At 49.6% G+C, this 27,776-nt stretch overlaps 1 protein-coding gene across 1 annotated transcript in view; it reads right to left on the bottom strand.

Annotated features, from left to right (window-relative positions):
- Positions 1–748: 748 nt before the first annotated feature.
- The window catches only part of PLA2G4E (phospholipase A2 group IVE), a 39,805-nt gene continuing 12,777 nt past the window's right edge, over positions 749–27,776 (bottom strand). The window contains exons 3-20 of the mRNA XM_084776358.1: positions 26,816–26,952; positions 25,251–25,382; positions 24,277–24,317; positions 22,656–22,698; positions 21,728–21,791; positions 20,524–20,684; positions 20,334–20,420; positions 19,951–19,988; positions 18,083–18,218; positions 16,425–16,561; positions 11,947–12,169; positions 8,804–8,918; positions 8,006–8,143; positions 6,331–6,438; positions 5,614–5,817; positions 4,538–4,704; positions 3,117–3,300; positions 749–2,805 (exon numbers count right to left, since the gene is read on the bottom strand). Coding sequence (XP_084632484.1) covers positions 2,588–2,805; positions 3,117–3,300; positions 4,538–4,704; positions 5,614–5,817; positions 6,331–6,438; positions 8,006–8,143; positions 8,804–8,918; positions 11,947–12,169; positions 16,425–16,561; positions 18,083–18,218; positions 19,951–19,988; positions 20,334–20,420; positions 20,524–20,684; positions 21,728–21,791; positions 22,656–22,698; positions 24,277–24,317; positions 25,251–25,382; positions 26,816–26,952 — 2,333 coding nt within the window. The 3' untranslated portion in view covers positions 749–2,587. The remainder of the gene's footprint in view (positions 2,806–3,116; positions 3,301–4,537; positions 4,705–5,613; positions 5,818–6,330; positions 6,439–8,005; positions 8,144–8,803; positions 8,919–11,946; positions 12,170–16,424; positions 16,562–18,082; positions 18,219–19,950; positions 19,989–20,333; positions 20,421–20,523; positions 20,685–21,727; positions 21,792–22,655; positions 22,699–24,276; positions 24,318–25,250; positions 25,383–26,815; positions 26,953–27,776) is intronic.

Raw genomic sequence — 27,776 nt, 5'->3', positions numbered from 1 at the left:
AACTTTACCTGTTGAGCCATCTTGCTGGCCTTGGTTTCTGGTTTTACCTTATCAGATTATAATTTTGTTGTTGTTGGTGGTGGTGTTGGTTTTTGTTTTTTTGGAGACAGGATTTCTCAGTGTAGCCTTGGCTGTCCGGGACTCACTTTGTAGACCAGGCTGGCCTCGAATTCACAATGATTCACCTGCCTTTGCTGGGATTAAAGGCGTGTGCGCAACCACACCTGGCGGGTGTATCCCCCCCACTCCCTCCCCCTGAGCTTTTCTCTCTCTTAACCCTCCTATTTAAGCCTATATTAAAATCTCCTTAACCAAGATGCCAACTGTGCTTCACAATTCCAGGTCATCCTGAAATTCTTTCTCTGTTGAAGCTAGGAATCCCAGTTTGACCTTAACCAATCCTCCTAAAGCTTAGGGGGAAACGTCTCAGAATTCTGAGAGTGACAGTATGGGCCTGTGACTCTGTTTCAACTGCTGACACACCCAAAATCTAAGTTCCTGGGAAGCAAATGGTTTCCAGCCTGCTGTACACAAAGCACGTGCTCACTGCTGAGGCAGCCTTTTAGTTCTTCCTGCCAAGGACGCCCGCTGGAAGTGGCCCGGAGAGGCTTGTGTGGACCAGGCTTCCTCTATCCCCAGTAGCTGCTAGAGAAAAGAAAGAGCAGAGGACTGAATTGTGGGATTGATGCCAGGGGCAAGGGTCAGGAGTGCTTTGGAGCGTCAGATAATGAAAACAGATGAGCCAACATTCACTGGCCTGGCCACTTTATTCTGTGTTCCAATGGTACAGGGATCTTACAGACTTCACCATACTACAGCGAGTCCAAGGCATGGCTGCCTTCACTTTGCAAAATGCAGGTCCTATCCTGGCCCACTCTGACAATTCAGAGCCTGTTCTCTGAGTGGGGGAAGGAAAAGCAAAGACAGCCTGCTACTCCAGAGGAGCCCTAGAGGAGGTGACGGACATCCAACTCACATCAGCATCACTGGGGTAGGGACCAACTTTGCAGGCCCAGAAGCCCAGCTTATCAATGGCTCAAAGGAGTCTGTGGACTCAGGCTCCCAAGGTGATGGGAGACCATGGTAAATCCATTCTTCCCACATAGGAGTCACAGGGCGGGGGTGGGGTGGTGGGGAGGGTAGGTAAGACTGGAGAGGAGGTACCACTCTCTTCACAGTACAGGTTTCTGTCAGTGTGGCTGGGTCTGGGTTTATAATCAGTCCCAGTCATACTCTGAATAGCAATGAGGGGAGAGGGAGCCCGTCTAAAACAGCCTAACGAAAATGTTGGGTGCCATTCATCTCTCAACAACCAAGGACTATACCAGAGGGATCTTGTGGCTCAGGAAGAGCACCTTGTCCTCCAGGCATGCTGGGCTCCCCTCAGGCCATGTACGTGGCTGCTCTCTAACCTTCACCTGATCACCTCAGAGGTTCCCATTTTATCCTTTAGTGAAGCCTGGAGTCTGGGGGGGTCTCTGTGTTTAGGGCTTCCCCAGAGATTCTCCTCCAATGCTGAGGCCTTTCTCGGAGTCCTAACTCGCCATTCTGAGGCTGTCCTTTCTATCCTCGTTCGGAACTTAGATAAACCGGCTGTGGTGTTTCTGAGATAAATAAGACGAATCATACTTAAAAATAAATAACCTCATTTGGAAGCCAGAGAGATGCCCAAGAGCACTGGCAGCACTGGACAGATTCATGTACCCGGCGCCACTTGCCCACAGCCTGCCCGGGCCTCTGTGGGTGGCATCCTGTGAGTTTCTGTTACATTGTTGGCAGCACCTGCTTTCATTGGACCTGGGTGCTTAGACCTGGTCCTGGTCAGGCGCCTATGCACACCAGCCCAGGGCTCTGGTAGCTAAAGAGGCACCAGCAACATGGGTTAAGCCACCTGTTTGGCTTTGTTGTGGCAGAGACCTGGTTATCTTTCTTCATCATACTTTCTTTCTTCATCATACTAATCTTCATACTAATACTTTCTTCATCATAGTAAAAAAAATTAAAATAAATCACAAAATCCTATTGACAACAAAAATTCCAAGGATGCAGTTACCTTAAATTTTACGAAGTACTTTCCAGAGGAACTTGGGGCAGTTCTCGGTCTCCTGGGCATTTCTCTGGGCTGGTCATAAGAGGAGGGCGAGGAGTGGAGGGCGAGGCTTAGGGGAGTTCTGCCACTGCCTCTAAGGGTGAGGTCTCTTGGGAACTAGCCACTAGCGTCGGCCACACATTCTATGCTTGAGACTGTGTGGGAGCCTGTGACTGTGGTGGTACCTTCCCTTCTGGAAAGTGGAGAGAAACTCCAGGTATATGAAACACAACAGACTCCTTCCTACTTCTTCTTCTTCTTCTTCTTCTTCTTCTTCTTCTTCTTCTTCTTCTTCTTCTTCTTCTTTCTCTCTCTCTCTCTCTCTCTCTCTCTCTCTCTCTCTCTCTCTCCCTCCTTGGTTCATTTGTAATGTTTTGCTAGAGAGCCCAGGCCCAGCTGCCTGAGCCCCTGGCCAGCGAGCTGTGTGTGAGGTCAGCTTTGATGGGCGATGCTTCTGACAACAGAAGTGGATACAGGGTAGGTACGGCTCCCCCAGGCCTAGGAGGGACACTGGCTCCTCATGCGCTTCCTCTCCACTGCCAGCCTCAGGGCCTGCAGGAGTTTGTCTTTGTTGTTGAGGATGTTGTACTCGGTGAGCTTTGCCAGCTTGTCGAAGGCGGCCTCTGGGTACGTCAGCTCCTTGGTGGCATAGGGAGATTCGTCGCCATAGATGTTCAGCTGGCCCAGTTCTAACTCCTCAGGACTTCGCTCGACACCTTGTGGGGGGCGGGGCAGGAGAATTTGCTATAGACCCTTGTTATGGTAGGTTGTAAGGACTTGTTTGTACAGGCAGATACACACCCACATGGGCATTCCCCCCCCCCCCCCAAGCTCCTCAGGGCAGCAGGGCACAGCTTATCCATTTCAGGATTCCACAAAGCAGGTTATCAATACATGGTCAAATGACTCACAGGGCAGAGACCACGTTGCCGGTTCGTGGGAAGTGATACGTGAAGTGCCCGTGCTCAGACTAGAGCCTTCATCTGTGTCCAGTGGAGGCTGGAAACACCGCGTCCAGGGAGCTTACCTGGAGCCTTGAACTTCTGGAAGGTGTCGCTGATGAGTGGGAAGAAAACCACGATGGGGGTGTCGGGCTCCTGGGGGTTCTCCATCAGGTAGCACTCCTTGAGACTTTTGTCATCCTCCTGGATGGAGTAGCTGGGGAAGGGGATGCCCTGCGAGACGCAGTACTCACATGTTTGCTTCATGGGCTGTAACAGCAGGGGAGGACACTTTGAACATGGGAGGCCTGGGGATGGGTAAGCCACACAGACTTCCTGGGCCTGTTTCCCTGACTTTCCTAGCTAATACTGGTCCCAACTTGCTTTGCCAATGTGTGGTGTGGTGTGGTAAAGCCAGGCCAGGACAAAAGGCCCAGGCTGCAGGCTGGCACCCATCCAGCGGAGAGCTCCTTCTCTGAAATGAAAACACAGAACCGCTGCTGCTGCTGCTGCTGCTGCTGCTTCTCCCAGACACAGACCCTGGGACACAGGGGTAGCAACTCTGTGAGATTAACAGATGATGCTGGGGCCTGGTTGCCTGGAGTCCTGAGGGGCAGTCTCCAAGGGCTGGACCTTGAAAAAAAAGTGCCTTCAAAGTAAAAAAAAAAAAGAGCCTCAAGTGCCGTGCCTGTCTTACTTGCATGCACCTCCAGCTGCCTACTTAACCTTGGTTTCCTCCTCTGTGACCTAGGAAAACGGGCAGCTGTGCCATCTACCACAAAGAAGTGAGTCAAGGACCAGGTGAGATCCTGGGTAGGGAAGCACACTGCTGTTTATTTACAAACAGATCATGATCATTGCCTTCATTCTAGCTGGCTGTCTATAATTCCTTTCTTCTCTTGGCTTCGGGATGGGATTGTATCAAAGTCAACCAAAAAAAAAAAAAAAAAAAATTCAAAGCAAGCAAACAAAAAACAAACAAATAAAAAATATCAGGTTTATCCCTTAAAGATAAAGATAATAAAGATAATAATAAAACAACAATAATAATAACAAAAAATAAAATGCCACCACCACCATCACTGGTCACTTCTGTGAATATTTGAAGGCCCTATGATTACATAGTCCCTGGAATTATTTTGAAAATAAAATATTACAAGCTCATCAAGCTCTTTTTCAGCTGAAAAAAAAAATGGCCAAATGCACCAGATGCATAAAAGCAATAATAAAATTTCTATTCATTGAGTTTGTGCAAACCCCAAGTCCCAGCATGTGAGAGCCAGCCAGTTGCCAGTGAGGTTTGGTCCTCTGGCCCCGCACCATGATGCACCACTTAAACTCCTATTATTCCGTCTCAAGAATGTGCTAGCAGAGCACTCATGTTCTCCCTCTCAGGTGCTCCCTCCCAGGTGCTCCCTCCCAGGTCATGATGCTCAGGCCCCTCAGGCGGTGGTGGCACTGGCTGTGACAGCCCAGAAGCAGCTGGGGCTCTTTCTGCTATACTTGCCTTAGTCTGGGATCCCGCACAGTAATTGAGGTGGATGATGAGGTCGATGTTTCTCTCTGGCCTAAGGAGGGGTGCGTAGCTGGAGTTGACGAAGAAGGCAGTGTCCAGCAGGTTCAGGTGTTTCGTAAACTGTGTCAGCTGGTTTGGGAAGGTGTCCAGTACTGTGTCTGAAAGTCAACCTGGTAGTTACCATCCTACCTGGTGCCCTGATGTCAGCTATGGGTGGGGTGGTGGCACTGATAATAGACAGAGTGCCCTCCCTGCCTGGAGCTTTCTTTCTTCCACCCGGGGCCTCTAGCCTCCCTCATTCTCTTTAGTTCACTGATTTCTACTTCTCTGAATGGGCCGGTGTGTAGGAGCACACTCTTGAGGCTTTAGCCAGTCTTCCGTGGGTTATGCACACAAACCCACTGTGACCCATCCATAGAGCTTGTGTAGAAGGGGCTTAAGGCCATCTTATAAACTACGGATACCCATGAACCCAGAGCCATCAGGCCATGTTGTTTCAGGTTGCAAGGGCAAGAATAATAGTCCAGTCTGAAGGACATTGCAGGCTGTGGCCAAATAAAACATCAAAGAAGATCTCCGTTTTGGCGGCGCAGGAAGAATGCTAGACCTAGCCCCTCAGGCCTTACCATGGAGGGACATACAGAAGCAAGCTATAAGAGTGTGGCTTATGGCCTGAGGCTGTGAGACTGGGCTGGGTTATACTTGTTCAGCTGCAGCGGGGGCACCAGTCACAGGGAAAGGTGCCCCCAAAAGATACTGCCAAGAGAGCCCACATCTCTCTGTTTGTATAACGGGGGACCACTTCTGCAGCTGGGACTGTGGCCAAGATTCTGCAGTTGCAGTCAGTTAATCAATGCCTGCATTGCCCCCTGCTGGCAATGCCGTATTCATTCAAGCCCTCAGCCATAAATGGACTAGCCGCCTAGCCGCCGCCCCCAGTCAGCTGTGTTCTACCCACTAACAGGACCAGAGGAGACTGTCTTTCTCTATGGCAACTTCAATACCTATTTCTCCTTCCTCCCAAAAGAGCCAGCCCTGGAGGAGCACCCAGGTTGGTTGGGAGATACCTTTCCACATAGAGAACTGTCTGTTCTGCAAGTAGTTTGTGTGCAGCTGCATCCCGTACAGGTAGTTGTGAAACTCAGACACGAAGGGCCTCTTTGTGATGATTTCTCGGAATGTGTTGGACAGCCAAGATGCTGGGATCACTACTGTGGTCTCCAAGGGATTGTTATCACATTTAGGGATTTCAGGCAGGAGTGGATCATCCTCTGTAGGGGAAAGGGATGGAGGACAGGTTCCAACAGTTGGGGGAGCATCCGGCTGCTTAACCCCTGAGAACTAGCCCCTTTTAAATGCAGTCCGTGCCTTCTCTGCCCAAGCCCTGCCTCTGAACCCAAGAGGACTTAGGTGGGAGACAAGCGTGGGGAGTAAGGAAGGCCCCAGCGAGGATGCTGAGCCCAGAAGTTTGGTTTTGCCCTGTGCTCACAGATTCCCTAGGCTCAACAGCTCTCTGGATATGAGAGGTATCTTTCTGGGTCTTGCAAGGGTGGGCAGGTGGACATATAGGTATCACCTATAACCACTCTCCTCCCCACTCCCCCCCCCAGCCCCTCCCACCCCCACTTCCGGCCATCAGTGAGGAAAAATGCTCCAGCCCCACTGCTTTCCCAAGTCTGGATCACAGGGATGATGTAGAAACAGCGACAGGCAACCAGTCCTTAGTTCATGATCTATACCCAATATATCCATTACCAAAAAGGGGGAGCCAGGGTAACACCCACCGATGTCATACAGTCTGTGCCTTATCCACTTTTGGAAAAACTCCTCTGAGGTATGGGACAAATTCCAGGCATCAAGCAGGTTCAGCGAAAAGATGCTACTCCACAGCCCTAAAGAAGCAGAGAAGTCATGAGCTCGACAAGCTCCCTGCCTGCCGGCCCCGCCAAGCCCCCTGCCCCCCCTCCCGCGCCCCCCAGGCCCCGTGCCCACCCGCCCTGCCAAGCTCCCTGCCCGCCCGCCCCGCCAAGCCCCCTGCCTGCCCGCCCCACCAAGCCCCCTCCCCGCCCCACCCCCCGCGCCCGCCAAGCCCCGTGCCCACCCGCCCTGCCAAGCCCCGCCAAGCTCCCTGCCTGCCCACCCCAAATCTCACTAGTCTGGCCTTAGCCTCGATGCCTACTCTAGGCCAGGCTGCCTGGGAATGGGACAGACTTGGATTTCTGTTTCCTACAGGGCACTTCCGTGCGGTGGCTGATGGTGCCAGTCACTGACTCTTTTTCCTCCCTTCCCTCAGGGAACAGGAGGGTGCTTAAGGCACAGCTACAGTGGGGAAGGGCGAGAGAGGAGAAGCAGGAGGGGGATGGATGGACGGACAGCTGACAGGTGTAGGCTTTGAGTTCAAGCCCAGTTCCACTGGTTACATCAGTTCACACTGAGAAAGCACTTAAGACAGTGTGTGGCATGCAGTAAGCCTTGATACACATGAGGCTACGTCTTTCTTTTTTAATATAAAGCTTATGTAACAATACTATAAGGGTAGATAAAACTTTATATAGTAATGCTATATAATGCTAATAATAAATCCAGATATGATGGCTCACACCTGTTGTCCCAGGAGGGAGGCTGAGGCAAGAGGACTGACGTGAATTCGAAAATAGCCTAGGCTATCCAGTAAGCTCCAGACCTGCCTGGGCCATGGGGCTGTGACCTTACTGCAGCTTTGCCAAGCTAACAAGTGAAGAGCCAGAGCTCAAACTGAACTATAGGTTTCAGAACCACATGGGCACTTGGCTTAGGGGAGAAGGGAGAACTGGGGGTTTCTAGGTAGAGTTCATAGAAGAGATGGGGCTCGAGTTAGGCTTCCTAGAGTGGTTACTTTGGAGTAAGTGGAGGATAGATGTCATGTTCAAATAAAAGATGTTCAAACAGCTATTCTTGCAGCTGTAATGATAGGCTTGTTTTTCTGAAGTCATGTTTTTGTTTTTTTCAGATGCGACTCAGAGGTGAAGAACAAAGGCTGGATGTCGCAGCCAGTGGAACCCTGCACTTAGTGAGCTTGGCTTCTGAGGAACCAGGAGGCAAAGAACAGGGAGCTGGGCCCGGCTTTCCCAGGGGCCCTGCCTTTCTGCTTGGGTCCCCTCTGCTTGGGATCTGAGGCACCGAGTCTTCTTTGGAAGCAGCCTTCCACACCTACGCTGCTTTGAGCAGACCCTCACATAGACACAGGAGACTAGGGTGCTGGGAGAGTCCTTCAGGGTCCATTTACTGATGTCTCCCTGGGCCTATTGGGCTTCAGGAAGATTATGGAAGTCCGTACAGACTGTGATATGGCGGATCCAGGAAGTTCAAGAGCTCAAGGCTAACCAAGGCCACCATCACTGGGACAAGATTCTCCCTGTCACTCTGCTCATCTAAGGCAGACCTGGCTAGCACTGGGGGCTGAGTGTTCTTGGGAGTCACCTAGCATGTAGCACATCTCCGGCTCAGGGATCCTCTTCATCAGCCTCCCCATGAAGAACTCGGAGCCGAAGAGCTCGGTGGGGATGAAGGCTCCGTACTTCTGCAGGCCCACCTCGTAGGGGGAGAACTCGCACCATTCTGTACACAGGGAGCAATACCAGTCTCAGGTTTGGAGGCCACCCGCACAGCCAGCCTTCCCTCCTTCCCACCAATGCTGCCTCCAGGGCTGTGGGGATCATTAGCATTGCAAGCCGCAGTTCCCCTGTGGGACACAAGGGGGCGTTTGCTGCTGGGCAAAACAGCTCTCTAAGCTGCTAGGCTAAACTTTTGCTCGTCAAAAGCTGGATAAACAGGGCAAAAACTGATCCTTCTAGGCGTCCCTTTTGGGCAGCTTAAAAAAAAAATCCTAAAAGTCTCATCCATCACGATCTTCAATTCCCACTGACTCATCAGCTAAGCCCTGGTAGGCTAAGGGACACTGCCTGATGGTCCCCACTCATGAGGGAGATTCCTGTAGCTGTGGGGCACTGTTTCTGCCTCCACCCCCTTTGGTTTTCAGAGACAGGGTTTCTCTGTGTAGCCTTGGCTGTCCTGGATTCATGTTGTAGACCAGGCTGGCCTCGAACTCAGAGAGATGCGCCCGTCTCTGCCTCCCTAGTGCTAGGATTACAGGCGTGCGCCGCCGCCACCACCCGGCCAGTTCTCACTAGTTTTAAAGTTTCTTGATGTGGAGATTGGTAAAGTGTGCATTGTACCCGCTAAGAAGGGACCCCCTCTCCCCCAAGCCGCCAGTGTTACCTCTGAAATCCTGGTTGCTTACATCATCCTTGACATTGATGGTGAGGTAGATGGGCAGGGGGTTCTGTCCCTGGCACAACGCAGCACGCTGCTCTGACAGTTTGCATTCATATTTCTGTAGGGACCCCAGTGATTAGGAGAGGTGGCTGGCAGTGAGCGAATGCACGAGGGAACAATCTGAACCCGTAACAGCTCCAGATCGCTCACCCCCACCTCCCACCCCAGGCAACTTGTATAGTCTGTAGCAACTCTAGCCGTCAGCCCTTAAAAGCACTTGGAGAATATACAACATCTGCTTAGGCTGTTCAGCAGCACAGGCCATAAGTAGGGAGGGCGGGGCTGGCTCTGTAACTTAAGGCTGTCTCTTGGGGTCTCAGGGTTCTCAGATCTCAGGGGCTAGGGGGATATGGGAAAGGTAGAAAAAGCCACCACTGTGTCTTTTTATTGCTATTATTTCCCACTCACCACTGGAACCTGAGCAGCGCCAGGAGTTTTTGTCTTATTAACGTGGTGTGTGGGGTTCTCTAAAAATTTAAGAGGCAAATCTCTCTCCCTCCCTCCCTCTCTCCCCTCTCCCTCCCTCCCTCCCTTTCTTCCTTCCATCCTCAGCTGGAGACTTAGCAACCTGAACCTAGGTGTCAGTCTACGTAAGCCCCAAGTCTCCAGAGTCCTGTGCCATGTCACCATTGTGGCAAGCCCTGCAGATGTGCCTAGGCCATTGTGTCCCATAGTGAACCAGCCAGCACAAGTTGAGGTCCTAGGGGCCCAAGCGTCCTGAGCGTCCATGGTTACCCTGTGCACAGGGACTCAGGACCCTGAGTGAAATGGTGAACAGGTGTGCAGCCCGGCAACTCTTGGGCCTCCTTTGAAGCAAAACAGAGTGCTTATCACAACTGGACCCAGAGGCCTGGGCAAGACAGAGTTAAATGTCCTAGAAATAAAGTCACAGACTCGGTAGAACCCAGTTAGCCTGGAGGGTGACAGGCTTCCGCAACAGCAGATGGAAGAGCGGAGGCCTTTTCACAGCTTCCTCCTGGCCTAGGTCTTCTTTGCTCTAGACTCTCAGGACGCCCAGACTTCTAGCCTAGAAAGCTGTGGAGTTTTCTTCTCATCATGTGGGGTGCTACTGATTAGTACTGCTAAAAAATGTTTTTATGCCAGTTGTGACATTGCATGCTTTTAATCCCATCATATAGGAGGCAGAGGCAGTTGGATCTAAGCCCCTCCTTTGATCTCTGTGGGCACCAGGTATACACGTGGTGTGCATACACACATGCAGGTGAAGCACTCACACACATAAAATAAAGCTAAATAATTTCCTTTCAGGTAAAAAAAAAGAAAGGAATAAGTGAATGTTACAGATGAGAGCTATTCCAGTGTGGTAGCACATGCGTGTGATCCCAGTGCCTGGAAGGATAAAGCAGGAGAACAATTGCAAGTTCAAAGCCAGCTCCAGCTACAGTGTGAATCCCAGGCTAGTCTGGGCTACACAGTGTGAGACTTTATCTCAGAACAATAACAAAAAATGAGAGTCAAGGGGCTGGAGAGATGGCTCAGAGGTTAAGAGCACTGGTTGCTCTTCCAAAGGTCCTGAGTTCAATTCCCAGCAACCTCATGGTGGCTCACAACCATCTATTATGATGCCCTCTTTTGGCATGTAGGCATACATGCAGACAGAACACTGTATACATAATAAATACATCTTTTTTTTTTAATGAGAGTCATGACATCATTGATTCCTCAGAATGTCTCATTTCCTCTTCTTTTTCATGTTTATGTACATGTGGTATGCACACATATTTGCATGCATGTTGGGGTGTGTGTGTGTGTTTGTGCGAGTGTGTGTGTGTGTGTGTGTGTGTGTGTGTGTGTGTGTGTGTGTGTATTCCAAGGTTGATGTCAGATTTCTTCCTCAACTGCTTCCCACCTTATTTATTGAGGAAGGGTCTCTCCCTGAACCTGGAACTTAACAATTTCTAGCTAGCCAGTTTGCCAGGGGTATGGTCTGTGCCTCCTGAATACTGGTATTATAGGGAATTCCATGCCTGCCTGGCTTTTATATGGGTTCTGGGGATGCCAGTCTTCAAGTTTGGGTGCTAAAGCATTTTATCCAATGAGCCATTTCCCCAGCCCCAAATATCTGATCACCTAGCAGAGGAGACCTGTTGGAAGATATTATGCTGCCCATCTTCCTTTTGGGAAGTTCTGGTTTGAATTCAGAGCCTCCAAGATGCCTTTGGAAGTGGACCAAGAGCTGGTGGTGGCCCTGATAGAGGTGAGTGGAAAACTCTGCTTTGGAGTCAAGCAACAGCAGCTAAAGGTGGCTCTTTTCTAGATGTGACAGATCTAGGCATTAGTTGAGCTCACCCTGATGTACAGGACCACATCTCCCAGAGACAGCCTACCCCATCCCACACGACTGACATCAGTCATAGCCCAGCACAAGCAGGCTCTTTTGAGAGGCACCTATCACTCAGCCATTGACTTTTAGAACAGGAAGGAACATTGCTAGGTCTGTTTGTTTGTGGTGGCCATGAAAATGAGCCCTGCAGATCTCCAGTGACCAAGAGCCACATTGAGGAGCTCTGGCCCTGAAATCTACGGTTGACTATGCTGAGGTCACATTTCCTCTGTCCTACTGATGATAAAGCCAAGGCGGGCCATCCAGGGAACATAGAATATGTCACATAGCTTTGGCTAAAAGATCCAATAAAGGCCTTGCCATGAGCTTTCCTAGGCCACACAACACTCACACAGCACATGCTTCTGTTTGGCTTTATTTTTTGTCTCTCCTCCGCTGGAAGCATGGTTGGCTGCTCTCTAGCTCTGCCCAGCTTTGTTCCCATTTTCTCCCATGAATATTTGGCACAGCTTTCAGAAAATATGCTTCATGTATGCAGGGGAGCACCCGGGCTGGCCCAACATTGGGGGGCCAGTTCTCAGAAAGGGATGTGAAAGATGACCTCACCATCTTCATCCCCTCAATGTGCTTTTGGACAGCTTATGCTTCTTCCAGCGTGAGGATGTCCCTGCAGGTCTAACCTAATGTCTTTGGCCATGGAGGCTCAGACTCTCTGGGGAAGAAAGAATGGAACTTGGTATCTGTGTGAGAGGGTGGGTCCCAGGAATAGCTGAACACGCACCTTGTCGCCCAGATTGTACTCAATCAGCTTGCCCCAGAAGTCTGTAAACGTGGTCTTGTAGCCCTCCTGGCTGTGCTGGTGGAGTTCCTCTTTCCATTTGCAGAGCTGATCTGGGAACAGGGCGGGTAACTTGTCTTTGACAACATGTCTCCGGGCCTCAAAGATGACAGGTTCCAGGCTTTTGGAGGACCACTCGGGATCACTATACAAGGTAGCCATAGTCCTGGTGACAGACAAGCACAGATAGATGACAGAGCTACCTCAGGCCCTGGTCTGATCAACTCTGTATCCAGACAGGACAGAAGATGGCCAGATTATGGGGCGTCCCAGACCTGGCCGAAGGAAAGGGCCAGGAGGAAAGGGAATAAGGGAAGGCCTTGTGGTGAGGGGCAGACAAACGTCGCTTCTCACAGTTGATTGTTTCTGTCTCTTGGATGTCTTTTGTATGTCAGGTACATCATGTTAGGTGAGATGAGAATTCTGGGCCCAGATCTTCCTGGGTTCAAAACCAGGCTCTACCACTCACTTGCTATGTGATCTTGGACAAGCTATTTAAACACTCTTTGCCTCAGTTTCCTTACCGAAGTGGCAAGAATTGTGATTGGTGTACCCAGCTCATACAGTTCTTGTTTAAAAAAAAATCACAAAAGTTACCATTGTGTGAAACACCAGAACTGTGGTAAGACAGGGCTGAGAATGTTTGATTCCTGGAGTGGCTGATTCCACATCCTGGATGCTTTCTGTTGTGTCATATTTATTCCCATGACCAGGACACTAATTTAAGATTTATTTCCTTGGCTCAGAGCTTAATAGAATTGGCTGCTCTTCCAGAGGACCCAGATTCAATTTCTAGTACCTACATAAAAGTTTACAACCATCATTAACTCCAAATCTAGGAGATCCAACGCCCTCTTCTGGCCTCTGCAGCACCAGGCATGCACACACAGTGCCCAGACGTACATGCAGGCAAAAGACCCACCTACATAAAATAATTTTTGAAAAGATTTATTTCTTCTTTTTGCTCTTCCTCTTCTCCTCTCCTCTTTTTTCCTCATTCTCCACTTCTTCTTTTCCTTCTTAACTTATATGTAGACTGTGGTGGGTGGGGGCAGCAAGGCTAGGCCTAAGGGCCTCTCTGTTTCCTGCCTGCCCCACGTCGAGCAGGGACAGGTCACGGCTGAAGTGCATTAACTTTATAGTTGCTTGGGAGCAGCCTTTGAAAGCAGGCGTCTGGGGCCAGTAAGATGTCCAGCAGGTAAAGGTGCTTGCTGGTCAGCATGGCCACCTGATTTTGATCCCTGGCCTCTCTACGGTAAGAGGAAAGTAGTGTCTTCCACGTGGGCATGTGCACACAAGCATGTGTGTGTACACACACAGACACACACATACATGTAATGAAAGAAAATTTTAAAGAAAGCTTTAAAAAAAAATCCAGGCCAGGAGCTGAATGGCTCTGAGCAATGGTATGGTCAGCTTGCTTTTCTCCAGTTCAGTGATCCTTAGCTGGGGTCTGGATCTGTCTGGCTCTGTTTGATCAAACTTCTGGATATCAACAGGGAAGGGCCCCTCTTTATTCTGTTCCAGAGAGTTCCTTAGTGGCAGAGGAATTTGTCTAAGGATGCCCAATGATAACAGGGGCCTCCTGCTTCCTTGGACTGGTTTCAAGAAAGATGGAAGATGGTTGGATTTCTTCTACAAATAGTACCCTGCCTTCCATAAAATTTGCTCTATTACTTTCATACTTTCAAAGAGTTTCCCCAAACCCATCACTAGTGCTTTCTTTCCTTATTCTTTTTTAAAATAGTCATTATTTATTTATTTGTTTGTTTGTTTGTTTTATTATGTATACAGTATTCTGCCTGCCTGTAACACCTACACACCAGAAGAGGGCACTAGATCTCATTATAGATGGTTGTGAGCCACCATGTGGTTGCTGGGGATTGAACTTAGGACCTTTGGAAGAATAGACAGTGTTCTTAACCTCCGAGCCATCGCTCCAGCCCTATTCTTTATTCTTTATTCTTCATTTATTGACAGGGTTTCATGTAGAACAGGCTGGCCTCCAACTCAGTATGAGGCTGAGACTGGTCTAGAACTCCTGATCTTTGTGTTTCTACCTCCTAAGTGCTCACTAGTGTAACAGGTATGCGCCACCACCCTCAGGTTACTAATCGTTGTTTTAAAAGGAATGTTTTCCCCAGTTCATGGGACCTGTGAACATTTCATTCTAACGTTCTGGCTGGGCCTGAGGCCCTCTCTGTGTTCTGCATATCACACAGTAGCCCAAGGGAATAATATAGTGCCCTTGGGGCTGTTGAAGCAAGTTATCATTTTAAACATATTTTAAATAGGCTCTCACTGTGTAGCCCTGGCTAGTTTGGAACTTGCTATGTAGACCAGGCTGGCCTTGAACTCACAGAAGTTCACCTATCTCTGACTCCTGAGTGCTGGGCCACCAGGTCAGCTATAATAGTAATTTTAAAAAATGATGTGAGGTGCTGGATTCCCCTACAACTTGTGTTCCAGGCACTTGTGAACAGCCTGACAGCATTGGGTATTAGGAACTAAAAGTTGGTCCTCTGCAAGAGCAGTATGAGCTTTTCCTAGCTGAGCATCTCTCTAGCGCTGTGAGTTATTGTTATAGCTGTCCGGGGTTAGCAATGGAACTCCCTGCATGGAGTTCAAGTTCCAGGTCTATGACTCCTGACGTGAGTGACCCGGGGCAAGTGCTCTTGTCTCTTCAGCTGTAAAAACGCCAGTGGGGAAGTTATGGGTGACCACCTTACCTGCAGGGTCTTCATCTAGAAACCCAACCAACTGCAGATTGAAATTATTCCAAAAATTCTTCCTGTATACTATACCTCTATGGACTGCTATTATTCCCTAGATAAGAGAACACATCTAAAGCAGGGCGTGGTGGCACACACCTGTGATCCCAGCACTCGGGAGGCAGAGGCAGGCAGATCGCTGTGAGTTCGAGGCCAGCCTGGTCTACAAAGTGAGTCCAGGCCAGGACAGCCAAGGCTAACACAGAGAAAGCCTGTTTCGAAACCCCCCTCCCCCCAAAAGAGAGCATAGCTATTTACACAGCAACTACATTGGATTGGTGCTGTAAGCAATCTAGAGATGACTTAGGGTACCTGTTAGGATTGTGTGGGTGACATTATGCAGCTCCCATGCCCTGGGTATAAGGGGCTTGAACATCAGCTGATAGTGATAGCCCCACCCCCACCCATATCCTGCAACCAGTCTCTCTTGGATGTTGATGGTCAGCTATGCTTGGTGCAGAGGGCAACACTGGTAACCATCTGATCCAAAGCCTCCAGCATCTAAGAAGCAGATAAGGAGCCTGGGAGAGGGAGACAGTCATGTGGGGTTCCCGGGATAAGTTCTCGTCCAGTCCCTCTGATGAGAGCCACTTGGAGCTCCATCAAAAGAAAAGGCACAGGGGGGCGGGAGACTCAGGGCTCAGTCCCCAACAGAGTAAGATGTAGCTCAGGCTACGAGGCTTCTGGTTGTTACAGGGTGGCGTGATGCCTTTAGTGAGCCCCTTCCCCTATACACAGTGTAAACAGGTCTATGTTATGACTACATTATGACTACGTTATATAAGGATAACTGTGCTGATGACATTCACTGAAACATTTCCCTTAACCCACAAGACCTTTTATTCCTTATTTAAATATAAACGAACAAATTATATATATGTTTATTTCCCCCCCTCAGTGCTATGCCTCTTGTTAGTGTTGACAATGCCAGGTTTCCTTTTGGGACCCCAGTGCCCATTTACCTTCCACCTTAGTGGAATGAGGAGGAGGAAGAGGAGGAGGAGGAGGAGGAGGAGGAGGAGGAGCAGCAGCAGCAGCAGGAGGAGGAGCAGCAGCAGGAGGAGGAGGAGGAGCAGCAGCAGCAGCAGGAGGAGGAGGAGGAGGAGGAGGAAGAGGAGGAGGAGGCAGCCCCGTGCAAGCTCTCCTTATTCCTTTCATATACTTGAGGAGGTCTGACAGGGCAGAGAGAAGGAGAAAGGATCGCACTGAGGGTCTGCAGGAAGGCATGACAGAATAACTGGGCTAGCTCTACCCATCCTGGGACACTGGACCCAGCCCCAAAAAAGGGTGGCTGCACCTCACCAGGACAGACAGAACACCAGGCTCACTCACCATTGGCCACCATAGTTTCCTGGGTTACTGCCACAGCCCCAAGGACATAAGTCAACAATGAACAATACATAGAGTAGCTCAGTGCTTTATACTGGGCGAGGCCAAGACTGTTGCTAACCCCACTTTACGGATCCAGTAAGCAAGTTTAAGGAATTACATGGAATAGCCCAAATCCTACAGCTGTGCACGGTAGAGCTTTCCAGGCATCGTGAGTCACTTTTACTTGGGACGGGAACATTCAGCGTTCCACCAGATCCCAGGCCACGCCCATTTGCTACTTCCTCGGGGCTCCATCAACGATGGTGTCCAGTTCCTTACCAGGTTGCACCTGACAAGCCGGTCAAGTAAGTAGAACAGTCCAGAAGGTTCAGCTTCTGCAGCCCCAGCAGGTGGCCATACAAGGAGACCATGGATCTTGTGCCACCTCCCGTGGCCATGAGGGCTATCGTCGGTACCTGTAGGCACAGAGGCAGACCGCTGGAAAGGGCTCCTCCACAGACAAGGACATGGAGTGATCCTAGCTCAATAAAAATGGTGGCGGACAGAGAGCTGGTTGGAGAGAAGACAGGGGAAGGGGCGGCTTGAGGGCTGCCTTTCACAGAGCCGTGAGTTACTTGGTAGGGTCCAAGAGATGACCTTTGCTCTAAGCCCAGTGACGCTATCAGTAAGGGGTCTGCGGCCTAAGCCAGGCTTGGTAAACCAGAGACATGGTCAAAGAGTCCTGAGCACTCTTGTTCATAGGTGTTAAAACTGAGGGGGCTGGAGAGATGGCTCAGAGGTTAAGAGCCCTGTCTGTTCTTCCAAAGGCCCTGGGTTCAATTCCCAACAACCACATGGTGTCTCACAACCACCTCTAATGTGATCTAATGTCCTCTTCTGGCCTGCAGGTGTACTTGTGGGTAGAACACTGTATAAATAATAAATAAATAAATAAATCTTTTTAAAAAAAACCCTGAGGCTGTATGTGTGACTATGCTTGAATCATGGATGATGAGTGACTGACATCTGTACAGTGGCATTAGGACACTAGTCCCTGGCCTGGCTCATGGTACATGCTCAGCCTATACAGCATTTGTGAGACCAAGAGAAAAATCGCATTTCTGATGGTGAGCGTGGGTAAACGTAGGTTTAAGGTACCTCTGGTGTGTTTCTCTAAAGATGAGATGAAAGAGGAAGCTTTGGACCCAACTTCCTGTCTCCACTTAGTAGGGACAGTAAGATTTCTCCTGAAGCTCAAGCCCAGTCACAGCTCTGCTCCTGTCTCAGCCTACATTTCCAGTTAGCCTCTGGCGCAAGGTGCTGGGGGTGGGGCATGGGGGCCACTGCCCTGCTCCCCGGGACTAACAGACGGAGGAGCAGGGGCACCATGGCTGCCTCCAGGGGACGAGGCAACTGGCTCTGGGAATGTGATGGGCTTTCTCTTCAAGTTCCTACAGCTGTCATTTCTGGTGGGGATATGTATAAGAAAGAGGCTGGACAGATGGCTCAGAGGTTAAGAGCACTGACTGCTCATCCAGAGGTCCTGAGTTCAATTCCCAGCAACCACATGGTGGCTCACAACTGTCTATAATGAGGTCTGGTGCCCTCTTCTGGCCTGCAGGTGTACGTGCAGGCAGAATATTGTATACACAATAAATAAATAAATCTTAAATTTAAAAAAAAAAAAAGAAAGAGAACAAGCAGATGAAGGCTGGGGGTTGGGCGCTTATTCACGTCAGGATCCTGTGCTTGCGTGTGCGCGTAGCGGCAGGAGCCCCCCCCCCCCCCTGGCGAGCACACAACTGAATCACATGTAGCAGGGCCCTTGTACCTGGGATCGGGACCTCAGCAGGTAGAGCAAACATAGAGATTCAGGTGGCACAGTTAGTCACCCCGGGGTTGGGAAAGAGAGAGTGAGAGGCTGGTAGAACATAGAGCTGAGGGGACCAATAACCCAGAGTGAGCCTCAGGCCAGGCCGGTGGCCCTGCGTACACACCTCGTCCTCCTGCAGGTCCTCCTCCAGCTGCAGCACCTGTCTCAGTGCCTTGGCCACCACCACCTTCCGCTTCCGCAGGAACTCCACCTCTTCCTGGCACAGGCTGTAGCCGAGCCGCACATCCAGCGTGTTAGGGCTGTGGGAAAGGGAACTCTGTAGTCTCCACCTTCAGCCGGAAGATGTAGGGCTGAGCTCTGCTGTGTATGTCTTCTGTGACCGTGGGCATTTATATTCTCATCTGAAAAAATGCTTAGTGGCCACCACAGCCTTCAGTACCTAATGGGACACTGGGCATAGAGCTGGCTTGCTGTAAGCTGGTACCTGTCTAAAGACTACTACAGGGGCCAGACGTGGTGGCGCACGCCTTTAATCCCAGCACTCGGGAGGCAGAGGCAGGCGGATCTCTGTGAGTTTGAAGCCAGCCTGGTCTACAAAGGGAGTCCAGGACAGCCAAAGCTACACAGAGAAACATTGTCTTGAAAAAACAAACAAACAAACAACAACAACAACACACACACAAACAAAAACAAAAAAATACCAAGAGATCTGGTTGCCCTTCCAGAGAACCTAGATTCAATTCCCAGCACCCACATGGCATCTTACAACACTTGGTAACTCCAGTTCCAGGCCCTCTTCTGGCCTGTTGGCACTGCACACATTTGGTACACAGGCTTTTGTGCAAGAAAAAAAAATACTCATACACATAAAATAAAAATTATAAAAATTATAGTCACTTAATTTTCAACAAAAGTGAAAGTTAACAAGATAAAGAATAGTCTTTTCAGTAAATGATGCAGGAGCAGTTGAATATCTGCAGTGTAAAATGTACGTTATACAAAATGAACTAAAAATCAGTCACAACCTAGATATGGGAGCTAACACTAGAGATGTCTTTGGAGAAAATGTGGGAGCAAATTTTCATGATTTTTAGATTAGGCAATACTTCTTGGGTCTGACATCAAAGCTACAAGTGACAAAAGAGAAAATAGGTTTCATCAAAATTTTAAAAAACTCTCGTTTTTCAAAGAACACCATCAAAAAGGAACTGGAAGACACAGTTCAGCAGCTGAGATCTGGGTTCAGCTCCCAGCACCCATGTGGTGGCTCACAACCATCTGTAACTCTAGTTCTAGGGGACCCAGTGCTCTCTTCTGACCCCTATGGGTGCCAGGTATGCACATGGCATGCATACATACATACATACATACATACATACATACATACATGTAAGCAAACACTCATGTCGGGAGCCGCTCCCGCCATTACAAGATGGCGCCGGCTTCCGACTTCCGGGTTCTCTTTGCTGACGCTGTTTTACTGCTTGCGCATGCGCAAGGACAGGCTGACTCGTTTTCACATCGCCGTCCAATCATTGGCAATATTATAATTAGGATTTAGACTGAGCACCAATTACAGACGAGCACGTCGCCTTGCTGGCTATTTAAGCAGAGCTCCGCTCGGGGTTTGGGTCTTTCTCCATCCTGCTAGAAGAGCCGTAACAGTAAACTGCCGTGAACAGAATCCTGAAGTTGTTGCGTCATCCTTTCGGCGGGACTGCGCGCAACACACTCACACAAAAATAACCTACACACAAAGAAAATATAAAGGCATCCTACAAAACAGGAGTGAATATAACATACTGGTATCCTGAATATACAAAGAACTTTTATAAGTTAATAAGACAGAGCCCATTTAAAACATAAGCAAAGGATTCGGGCAAACGCGTCTCAAAGAAGATCTACTAATGGCCAATTAAGTCCAGAATAGGTGTTCAATCTTGTTGGCCATTGAAGAGAATACAAACGAAACCACCTCACCCCTATTCCCTTGAGTTGGCGGGGGAGGGGGGACAGAAAAGGGAACTTTACCAGGGAGTGGACTTCATGTGTAATTCATAGCTCTCTCCCTGATGAGAAAAAGGTGAAATGTCGGTTAGAGATGATGACGGAGAACAAAGGGGAGCCCAACCAAAGAGGGAGACCCTTACCACTAACCGTTCTTGGACTCAGCACCATGCATGCTCACAATATGCACAAACATGTTCCCTCCCCACATGCTACTTCTAGACATGACATTCCACCATCCTCACTCAGGCTCCACACGGCCCCTGGTTCCCACAGAGGCCTACAAGGCCAGCCCATTTTTGCCCGAGAGACCCCACGTGCTACCTTCCCCCATGTGTCTTTGGGCTCCTCCCATCTCTACAGGAACTAAGCAGCTCCGGGACTCCTCCCCAGAGCCAGGTGCTCACCACAGGCAAGGTCACCACCTCGCCATCAGGAAGACAATCCAGGGGCTGGCAGACACTGCCGTTCCTGGGCGCTCCACAGCAGCAAAGCTAGAAGGACGGGGTGGGCTCTGTGACGGGCTGAGGGGCTCCTCTGTGAGCCCTCTCAGACCAGTCCCCTTCCTCCCCCCTTCCAACCCTGGCTGCCTTGTACCCCACAATTCCAGTGGCTCTTAGGTGCCTCCGTGTGGAGCTGGGGCTGGAAGAACTTAGGGTAATGGAAGCAGGAAGGGTTGGAGTAGCAGGGCTCCGGGCAGGGTGGGACTCGCTGGGTATTCTCGAATGAGTCTGTCACCGTCACCAGGAGGTCTTTGTCTGAGAAAGAAGATAAGATGTTAGAACTCTGGGAAGTGTCTCATCTCTGATTCCCATTTAGCCCAACCCCGCCCCCCCCCCCAAAAAAATCCTATCTTGGCTCAGTGGTTAGAGCACTCACTATTGCTTTTGCAGAGACCCGGCTATGGTTCTAGCACCCACATTGTGGCTCACAACTATTTATAACTCCAGTTCTAGGGGATCTGATGCACTTGGTGCTCATACATATATCGAGGCAAAACATTCATACACATAAGATAAAATAAATTTAAAAATCAAGACGCCCTGTCTTGAAGTACCAGGAGTGCTTCACAGTCACTGGGCACTCATTAAAATGCCCCAGACAGGGCCCTTAAATCCGTAATTTAACAAGGCCAATGAAGAATGCTGATAGCACGCTCTCCAGAGGCCCTCTAAGATGCGGAGAGAGTCCTCAACGTTAGACTACTTGGTTCTGCTTTGCTAGAAAAGCCACCCCCAAAGTGACTTTGCAGAGAAAACAGACACCCGTCAGACTGTCAGTTTGGTATCAGGCCCCCACCCCCAGCCCTCCTTTTGGGCCATGTCTGTGAACAGCCTGTAACCCAGCATAAGAGACGTGGGGAGGGGTGGACAGTAGCATGCATGGGTCACTAAGTGTCTTCCAACTGGAAACTACTGTGAATTGGGAGCTGCTCCGAAGGTGTGGCTTAAGGACCAGGCAGCTTCAATGCCCACCTGGCCCAGGTGCCGCCGTTGTAGTGGACTCAGCCCCAGGGGGCAGCACTGAGCCCTAAGTCCCAGGACACGTGGCGGGCCTGAGGACTTCCATCAGGGGATCCCTGAAAGAACACCCCCTTCCTAGAGAGGGGTGAAGAGGACAGGTGCCTGAGGACACGATGATTTTAAGTTTTGATTTTACTTCCCCAGCCCAGCATAGCCCAGACTAGGTTGAGATGATCTGGTTCCCTGAGCTCCAAATTGACCTCCACGGAGCTTGGGAGCAGTCTTAGCCCCACCTACCCCACCGAAACCCATCGCTAGACAGAGCAAGAAATTCTCACTTTTTTTCCTCTTCCTTGGCCTCCTGGATTCTGCGTGAACCTCCAGGCAAGAGACTTGGCGAGACTGTAACAAAGCAAAGAGGGTCGCTGGGACCCTAAACTCATGCCACTTTCTCCCTCTTCCGGTTAGAAGGGAAGAGGCAAAGACCCTGACTAGTTCAGCGTCGTCAGCCTCCGGCTTAAGCTGAGCACGCTGGGTTTGCTATAGACAATGCTGAACCCAGTCAAGGCATGGTGCCTCGCTCGAAGCTCCAAGTGGGGACCCCGGGAGTGGGGCGGGGGGAGCATGATAGGACAGGCCAAACCTAGGACATGCACCACAGTTTACTGGGAGTCATGTTTATGTTTATAAGGGGCTGACCTGAGACACTGTTCAGCCTTATAAATGGGAACTTGAAATACAACAACTTTCTAAGCAGCAGAGGCCAGGCTAAGGTAAAGTTTCCTGTGATGCTGGGTACACTCAGTTTTGTTGTTGTTGTTGTTGTTTTGTTTTGTTTTTTGAGATTTGAGACAAGGTCTTCCTATGTAGACTGGGCTGGTCTTGAACTCATAGAGATCAGTCTGTCTCTGCCTCCCAAGGGCTGGACTTCAAGATGTGTATGTACCACTATATCTGGTCCACAAAATAATTTTAGTACTGAAATCATGCTTGCAGAGGTATTGGAGTTGCAGGTGACAAAGCCTGGGAAAGGGGTGACCTTTGGGGCGTTGTAGGGTACTGGCCAGAGGTGATACCCTGATACTTCCTGAAGGAGCCCAGAGGGTAGCCCCACCCTGCATGCATCCCATTGGGTTAACCAGTTAGTCTAATTCTCCTTAGGCTCAGCGTGGGGACAAGGCCCCACGCTGTGCCTAGCACCATCTGGCATGAGAGCAGCAGCCACATGTGGTCTCCGGGGCTACGAGAGCCAAGAAGGACAATTACCACCAGCACGCCATTGGTGATGAGGGTCTCTGGTGAGGAGGGACTGAAAAATAAGAGAGAACTTCCGGTCAGTGGCCATATTCTTGGCTGATTTCCTTACGAAGGTGGCAAAACCTGTAAATCATTTCAGTCATTAAAATAGCATTTTCTTCTCAGTGATCGTGAAAAATATCTGCTTGAAAAAAAAACTAGGTTTGAAGCAGACTTGGTGGCATCTGTAACCTCAGCACCCAAGAGGCAGAGGCAGGAGGATCAGCTCTAAAGCCGGTCTCTGTCTAAGATCCACTTAGATCTAGGTCTGTAGGTTGCCGAGGAGGAAAGTAGTGGCCATTTAGAACAATGTTCATAGGGAGGTAGATGTACAGGCAGGACTGCAGCAGGACGTAGTGCATCATCTAGAACAGATTCAAAAGCTTCGTACTGACAAAGCTTCTGGGCTTCAACTAATGTATACATTTTACATATAGGGTTGGCTTTTATTTTTATTATTTTATTTTTTAGCATTCTTATTAATTCATTCATATTAAATCTCAATTGTTATCCCATCCCATGTATCCTCCCATTCCTCCCTCCCTCCTACTTTCCCCCTACTCCCCTCCGCTATGCCTGTGACTGAGGGGGACCTTCTCCCCCTGTGTATGATCATAAAGTATCAAGTCTCTTATTGGTAGCCTGCTCTCCTTCCTCTGAGTGCCACCGGGCCTCCCCATCAAGGGGACATCGTCAAATATGGGGCACCAGAATATATAGGGTTGGCTTTTTAAATTAAAAGTATTTTGTTATTTCATGTGTGTATGTGTGCTTTGCCCATCTCCCTGCGTGTATGTTTAGCACATGTATGCAGTGCCAGCAGAAGCCAGAAGGTGGCATCAGATCCTCTGGAAATCACAGGTGGTTGGGAGCTGCCATATGGGTGTTAGGAATTGAACCCAGGTCCTCTGGAAGAGCAGCCAGTGTTCTAAGCCATTTCTCTACCCCCAGGTTTGGCTTTTTTTGACCCCTCCTCTGGTTCTGGCCAGGGCTTAGGATTTTTGTTCTGACAGTTCTGGGTCAAAGAGGAGAACCCTTTTCCTGATCCATACCATGGTAGCGAGAATTCTGTTGAGAAGCTCCTTTGGGGAATGCTGGGGACTGAGGCAAACACTGAGTCTCCCTCCCTCCCTCCCTCCCTCCCTCTCTCTCTCTCTCTCTCTCTCTCTCTCTCTCTCTGTGTGTGTGTGTGTGTGTGTGTGTGTGTGTGTGTGTGTGAGAGAGAGAGAGAGAGAGAGAGAGAGAGAGAGAGTGTGTGTGTTGTAATTGTGTGCTACCATACTTGACTTATTACAGTCCTAGAGACTGAACTTAGGCCTTTGTGCATATTAGGCAAGTACTCTACCAAGCTGAGCTATATGCCTAACTAAACCCATAGTCCTTAAAAGAAAACTGGCATCAATGAAAGTAGGACAGCAGTGGAGCCTGGGCACCCCCCCCCCCTCATTACAAGCTCCTGAGAACTGACACTCAGGGAGGAAGCCGGCACAGGTGCCAACAGTAAGGCTGGAACAAGGGAAGGTGGCACAAAGGCCAACTCAGCTCTAAGGTCAAGGATCTTCGCTGACACACAGGCCTGATGCCTACTTACTTCTCTGAGAGCAGGAACTCGACCTCTAGCTCTTCCATGCCCTGGTGAGAAAAACGGTAAGGAGGTTACCAACCATGTCTGCATGCCTCCGCCTCCCAGGACCCTCTTCTGCCCCTGTAGACCTGCCGCGCCATTCCCGGACTTGGTCCTGGGGCCATGGAGAAGGAACAGCTGCTCCCAGCTCTTCTTGCCCTCCCTGCCTCTCTTGGTCCCAAGTCTCTGATATTGGGAACAGCACTGGCAGTTTAGGTGAGATTCACATGTCGGTGTTATACCTGGCCCTGAATTGCATGCTTCTGCCTTAGAACGTTGGCTTTCTACTTTAGCTCAGTGTCCCATTGCTTGCCTGTTTTCCCATGGGGCTCAGAGCATGGGCAAGGGAGCTCTGAGATGGCACTGTTAGCCCAATTCTGCTCCCATGCCTTTTTGTGTAACTGGAGGTGAACCACGGCTTCACTGAACCTCAGTTTCCCCCAACGGGGGAAGTAGATGCTTGCTCTCTGATGTATGCCCAAAGCCCAGGACAGCATCTCATCCATAAGTGTCCCAGTATTTGTGGGATGATCGAGTCTAGAAAACCTCGGTTCTTTTCAGTTCTGAACATCTTTGACTTGCCCTATCTACCCGAGGGTATTCCAGAAACAGGACTTGGAGGTAAGAAAAAGGTAATCGACATCCATGTTTCTATTGAATATCGCAAACACTACTTGCTAGGCGCCTTCCTTATGCTTCTGCAGCTAAGCCTTACGGCACTCCTACTTGGAGGAGCTATTGCTACCTTTGCACAGATGAAGAAATAGAATATGAGAGGAGGTAAGTAAATTTCATGCAAATGAGAGTACTGGGATTTGAACCAGAAGCATGTCCTGTCCCAGCTAGCATGTGTGCTCAGAGAAGGCACGTGAGGGTATCATGGGAGTAAGTGGCTAGTCCTCACGAAGTCAGAGGCTCAGGGCCTGTGACCCTGCACCCACCTCTGGGTTGAGTGGGAACTTCACATGGGTTTTATTCCGAAAGCAGAGCTTGGAGAGGTCGTAGAGAACTGTCAAGAGATGGTCGTTTGGTGTCAATGTGTCTTCATCACAAACGCTCAGTTCTAGTACATTCTAGAGGAGAGGAGAGAGAGCAAGCCTGGTTACCATGGTTGCAATGCCACACTCCCAGATCAAGGGTCATGACCTCAGTCTAGCAGAAAGTCATGTCCAAGGAAAAGGGACATAGAGGCTTCTGTGTGGATGTCAGAGACATTTTGGGGGACATGAATTCAGGGTGGAAGTCTCTCTCCTGTTCTCCAGTTCTTTGGAGGCTGCCACCCCTCCCACCCCATCACCCCACCCCTGCTCTGATTTCAAGAGACTTTGGTCCCTTTAAAAGCTTGAGAAGCACTGGACACCAGGCTGGGGGGGGGAGGGGCAGAGGGCACACACCTTTAATCCCAGCACTCAGGAGGCAGTAGCAGGTGGATCTCTGTGAGTTCAAGGCCAGCCTGGTCTACAGATCGAATTCTAGGACAGCTAGAGCTGTTACACAAAGAAACTCAAAAAATCAAACCAAACCAAACAAACTTGCAGTCTCCCTGTCTCAACTTCCTGAGCTTTGGTATGGCAGGCGTGAACCACCACAACTGGTGAAAAGGTTTTTGTTTTGTTTTTAGAACTATAGTGACCGCAGCCCTCTTTTTAAAAAAAAAAATTAAAGAAGCCAGGCATGGTGACGCACGCCTTTAATCCCAGCACTCGAGAGGCAGAGGCGGGTGGATCACTGTGAGTTCAAGGCCAGCCTGGTCTACAAAGTGAGTCCAGGACAGCCAAGGCTACAGAGAGACCCTGTCTCAAAAAAAAAACCAAAAAAAAATAATAATAACAATAAATAAAAAAAAATAAAGAACTCTTCATTAACTGGAACTCTAAAATGGTTGTCTGGAGTGTCAAGCCTCTACTTTGTCGGGGTTGTTGTTTTCATCACCAGGCCAAATTTGTCTCAAGGCTGCCACAACTCAAGATGCTCAAGGAGAATTCTCCAAGACATGTCACCATGATTTAGACTTACCATATATCTGAAGAAAAACACCCCCATGAACTAATGACTCAGTGAGTGGAAGAGCACACACCCGAGGAAATAGAAGAGAAATGCACTAAAGCAATTAAGAATGGATTTAAGAGGAAAGCCTCTGGCTGAAACTAGATCAGGTTAGACCTGGTCAATAGAACGGCTTTCCCTCCTGGATATTCTCTTGCAGGGAGATGACTCTGGAAGGTACTGGAAACACAGTTCGTTCTGAAGCAAGAGATGGTCAGGTCCAGCAACAATAAGCAGGACAGGGAAAGTTAGCAAGGTTATCAGAGAGGAGCACACATGGGGACAAGGAGGAGGTAGGTGTGGGAAGAGAGGCCAGCAGGACAAAGAGGAAGACAAACAGCCTTAAGAAGGCCGGGGACATACACACACACACACACACACGCACGCACGCACGCACGCACGCACGCACTCACGCACATGCACACGCACACACGCACAGGTGTGATCCTCTGTGGCTCACCTTTACTTGAGTCTGAATCTGAAAGGTGAAGCTTTCATCCCATTCTGGGTGTTGGCAATTGGAGATGGTTCTGGTCCTCAGCTTCTCCCGAGAGGCAGTAGGCAGCCAAAGGGTCACAAAGCAGTCCGTCTGACTCACTGCCCAAGGAAGATGATGGAAGAAGAGAAAGGATTGAGGGGGATTATGGGGTCAAAAGAACTTTAGACAAATCTCTTCTAGAGCAAGGTCTCCTCTCAGTTGATACTCTTTTCCTGATGCAGGGGGTCTACCTCTCTGACTTGGTCCTAGAAGCCCAAGAAGTCCACATAGACCTCAGGCTATGCTTTTTGTGGGATGGGGACAGGTCTTGCTACTTCTTGTCAGGGACATGGGTAACCTAATGCAGTAGTACCCCAGGCTCCGAGCAAACACTTTTGATGGTTACTCTTGGTTGCCAACTTGACTAATCTAGGACCAAGTAAAACCCAAGCTCTGGGCCATCCCTGTGAAGGATTTTCTTTGTCAGATTATCTGAAACAGGAAGACCCACCCTAACTCTGGGCCACATCTTCTGGTGGCGGCCAGTATAAAATGACAGAAGGAGACTACTTTTTGCCTACTTGCCCTCATTTTCACTGGCAAGACCATCTATTCTGTCGTGAAAACATTCCTCCACCAATATTAAAACCAACTTCTTTGGGGATTCCAATATCCACAGAGGACCAGCATCTTCCCAGGAACACTCCAGGCCTATGGCACCAGACTGGGACTATGAAACATCCAGATAAGCTCCACAGAGCTCCAGATGTCAGGGAAACAGCTGGAAGACCTACTCCAAAGGTCCAGTTTACCTGCTGTCTTAGCATCAAGGGAATCAAAGTAAGGCTGAGCTGAGGAGAAACTGCAAGGAGGAAAAGCACAGCTTTCCATAAGTCAGTCAAGGAGAGCCACTGTGGGAAGGGGCTCAGGAAGCAACGAGCAG

The sequence above is a fragment of the Acomys minous genome (assembly GCF_964271855.1).
Source record: "Acomys minous genome assembly, chromosome: 3".
Taxonomy (NCBI): Eukaryota; Metazoa; Chordata; class Mammalia; order Rodentia; family Muridae; genus Acomys; species Acomys minous.
Note: the sequence above shows the minus strand (reverse complement) of the source record. Positions and strands in the feature narration are given on the sequence as shown.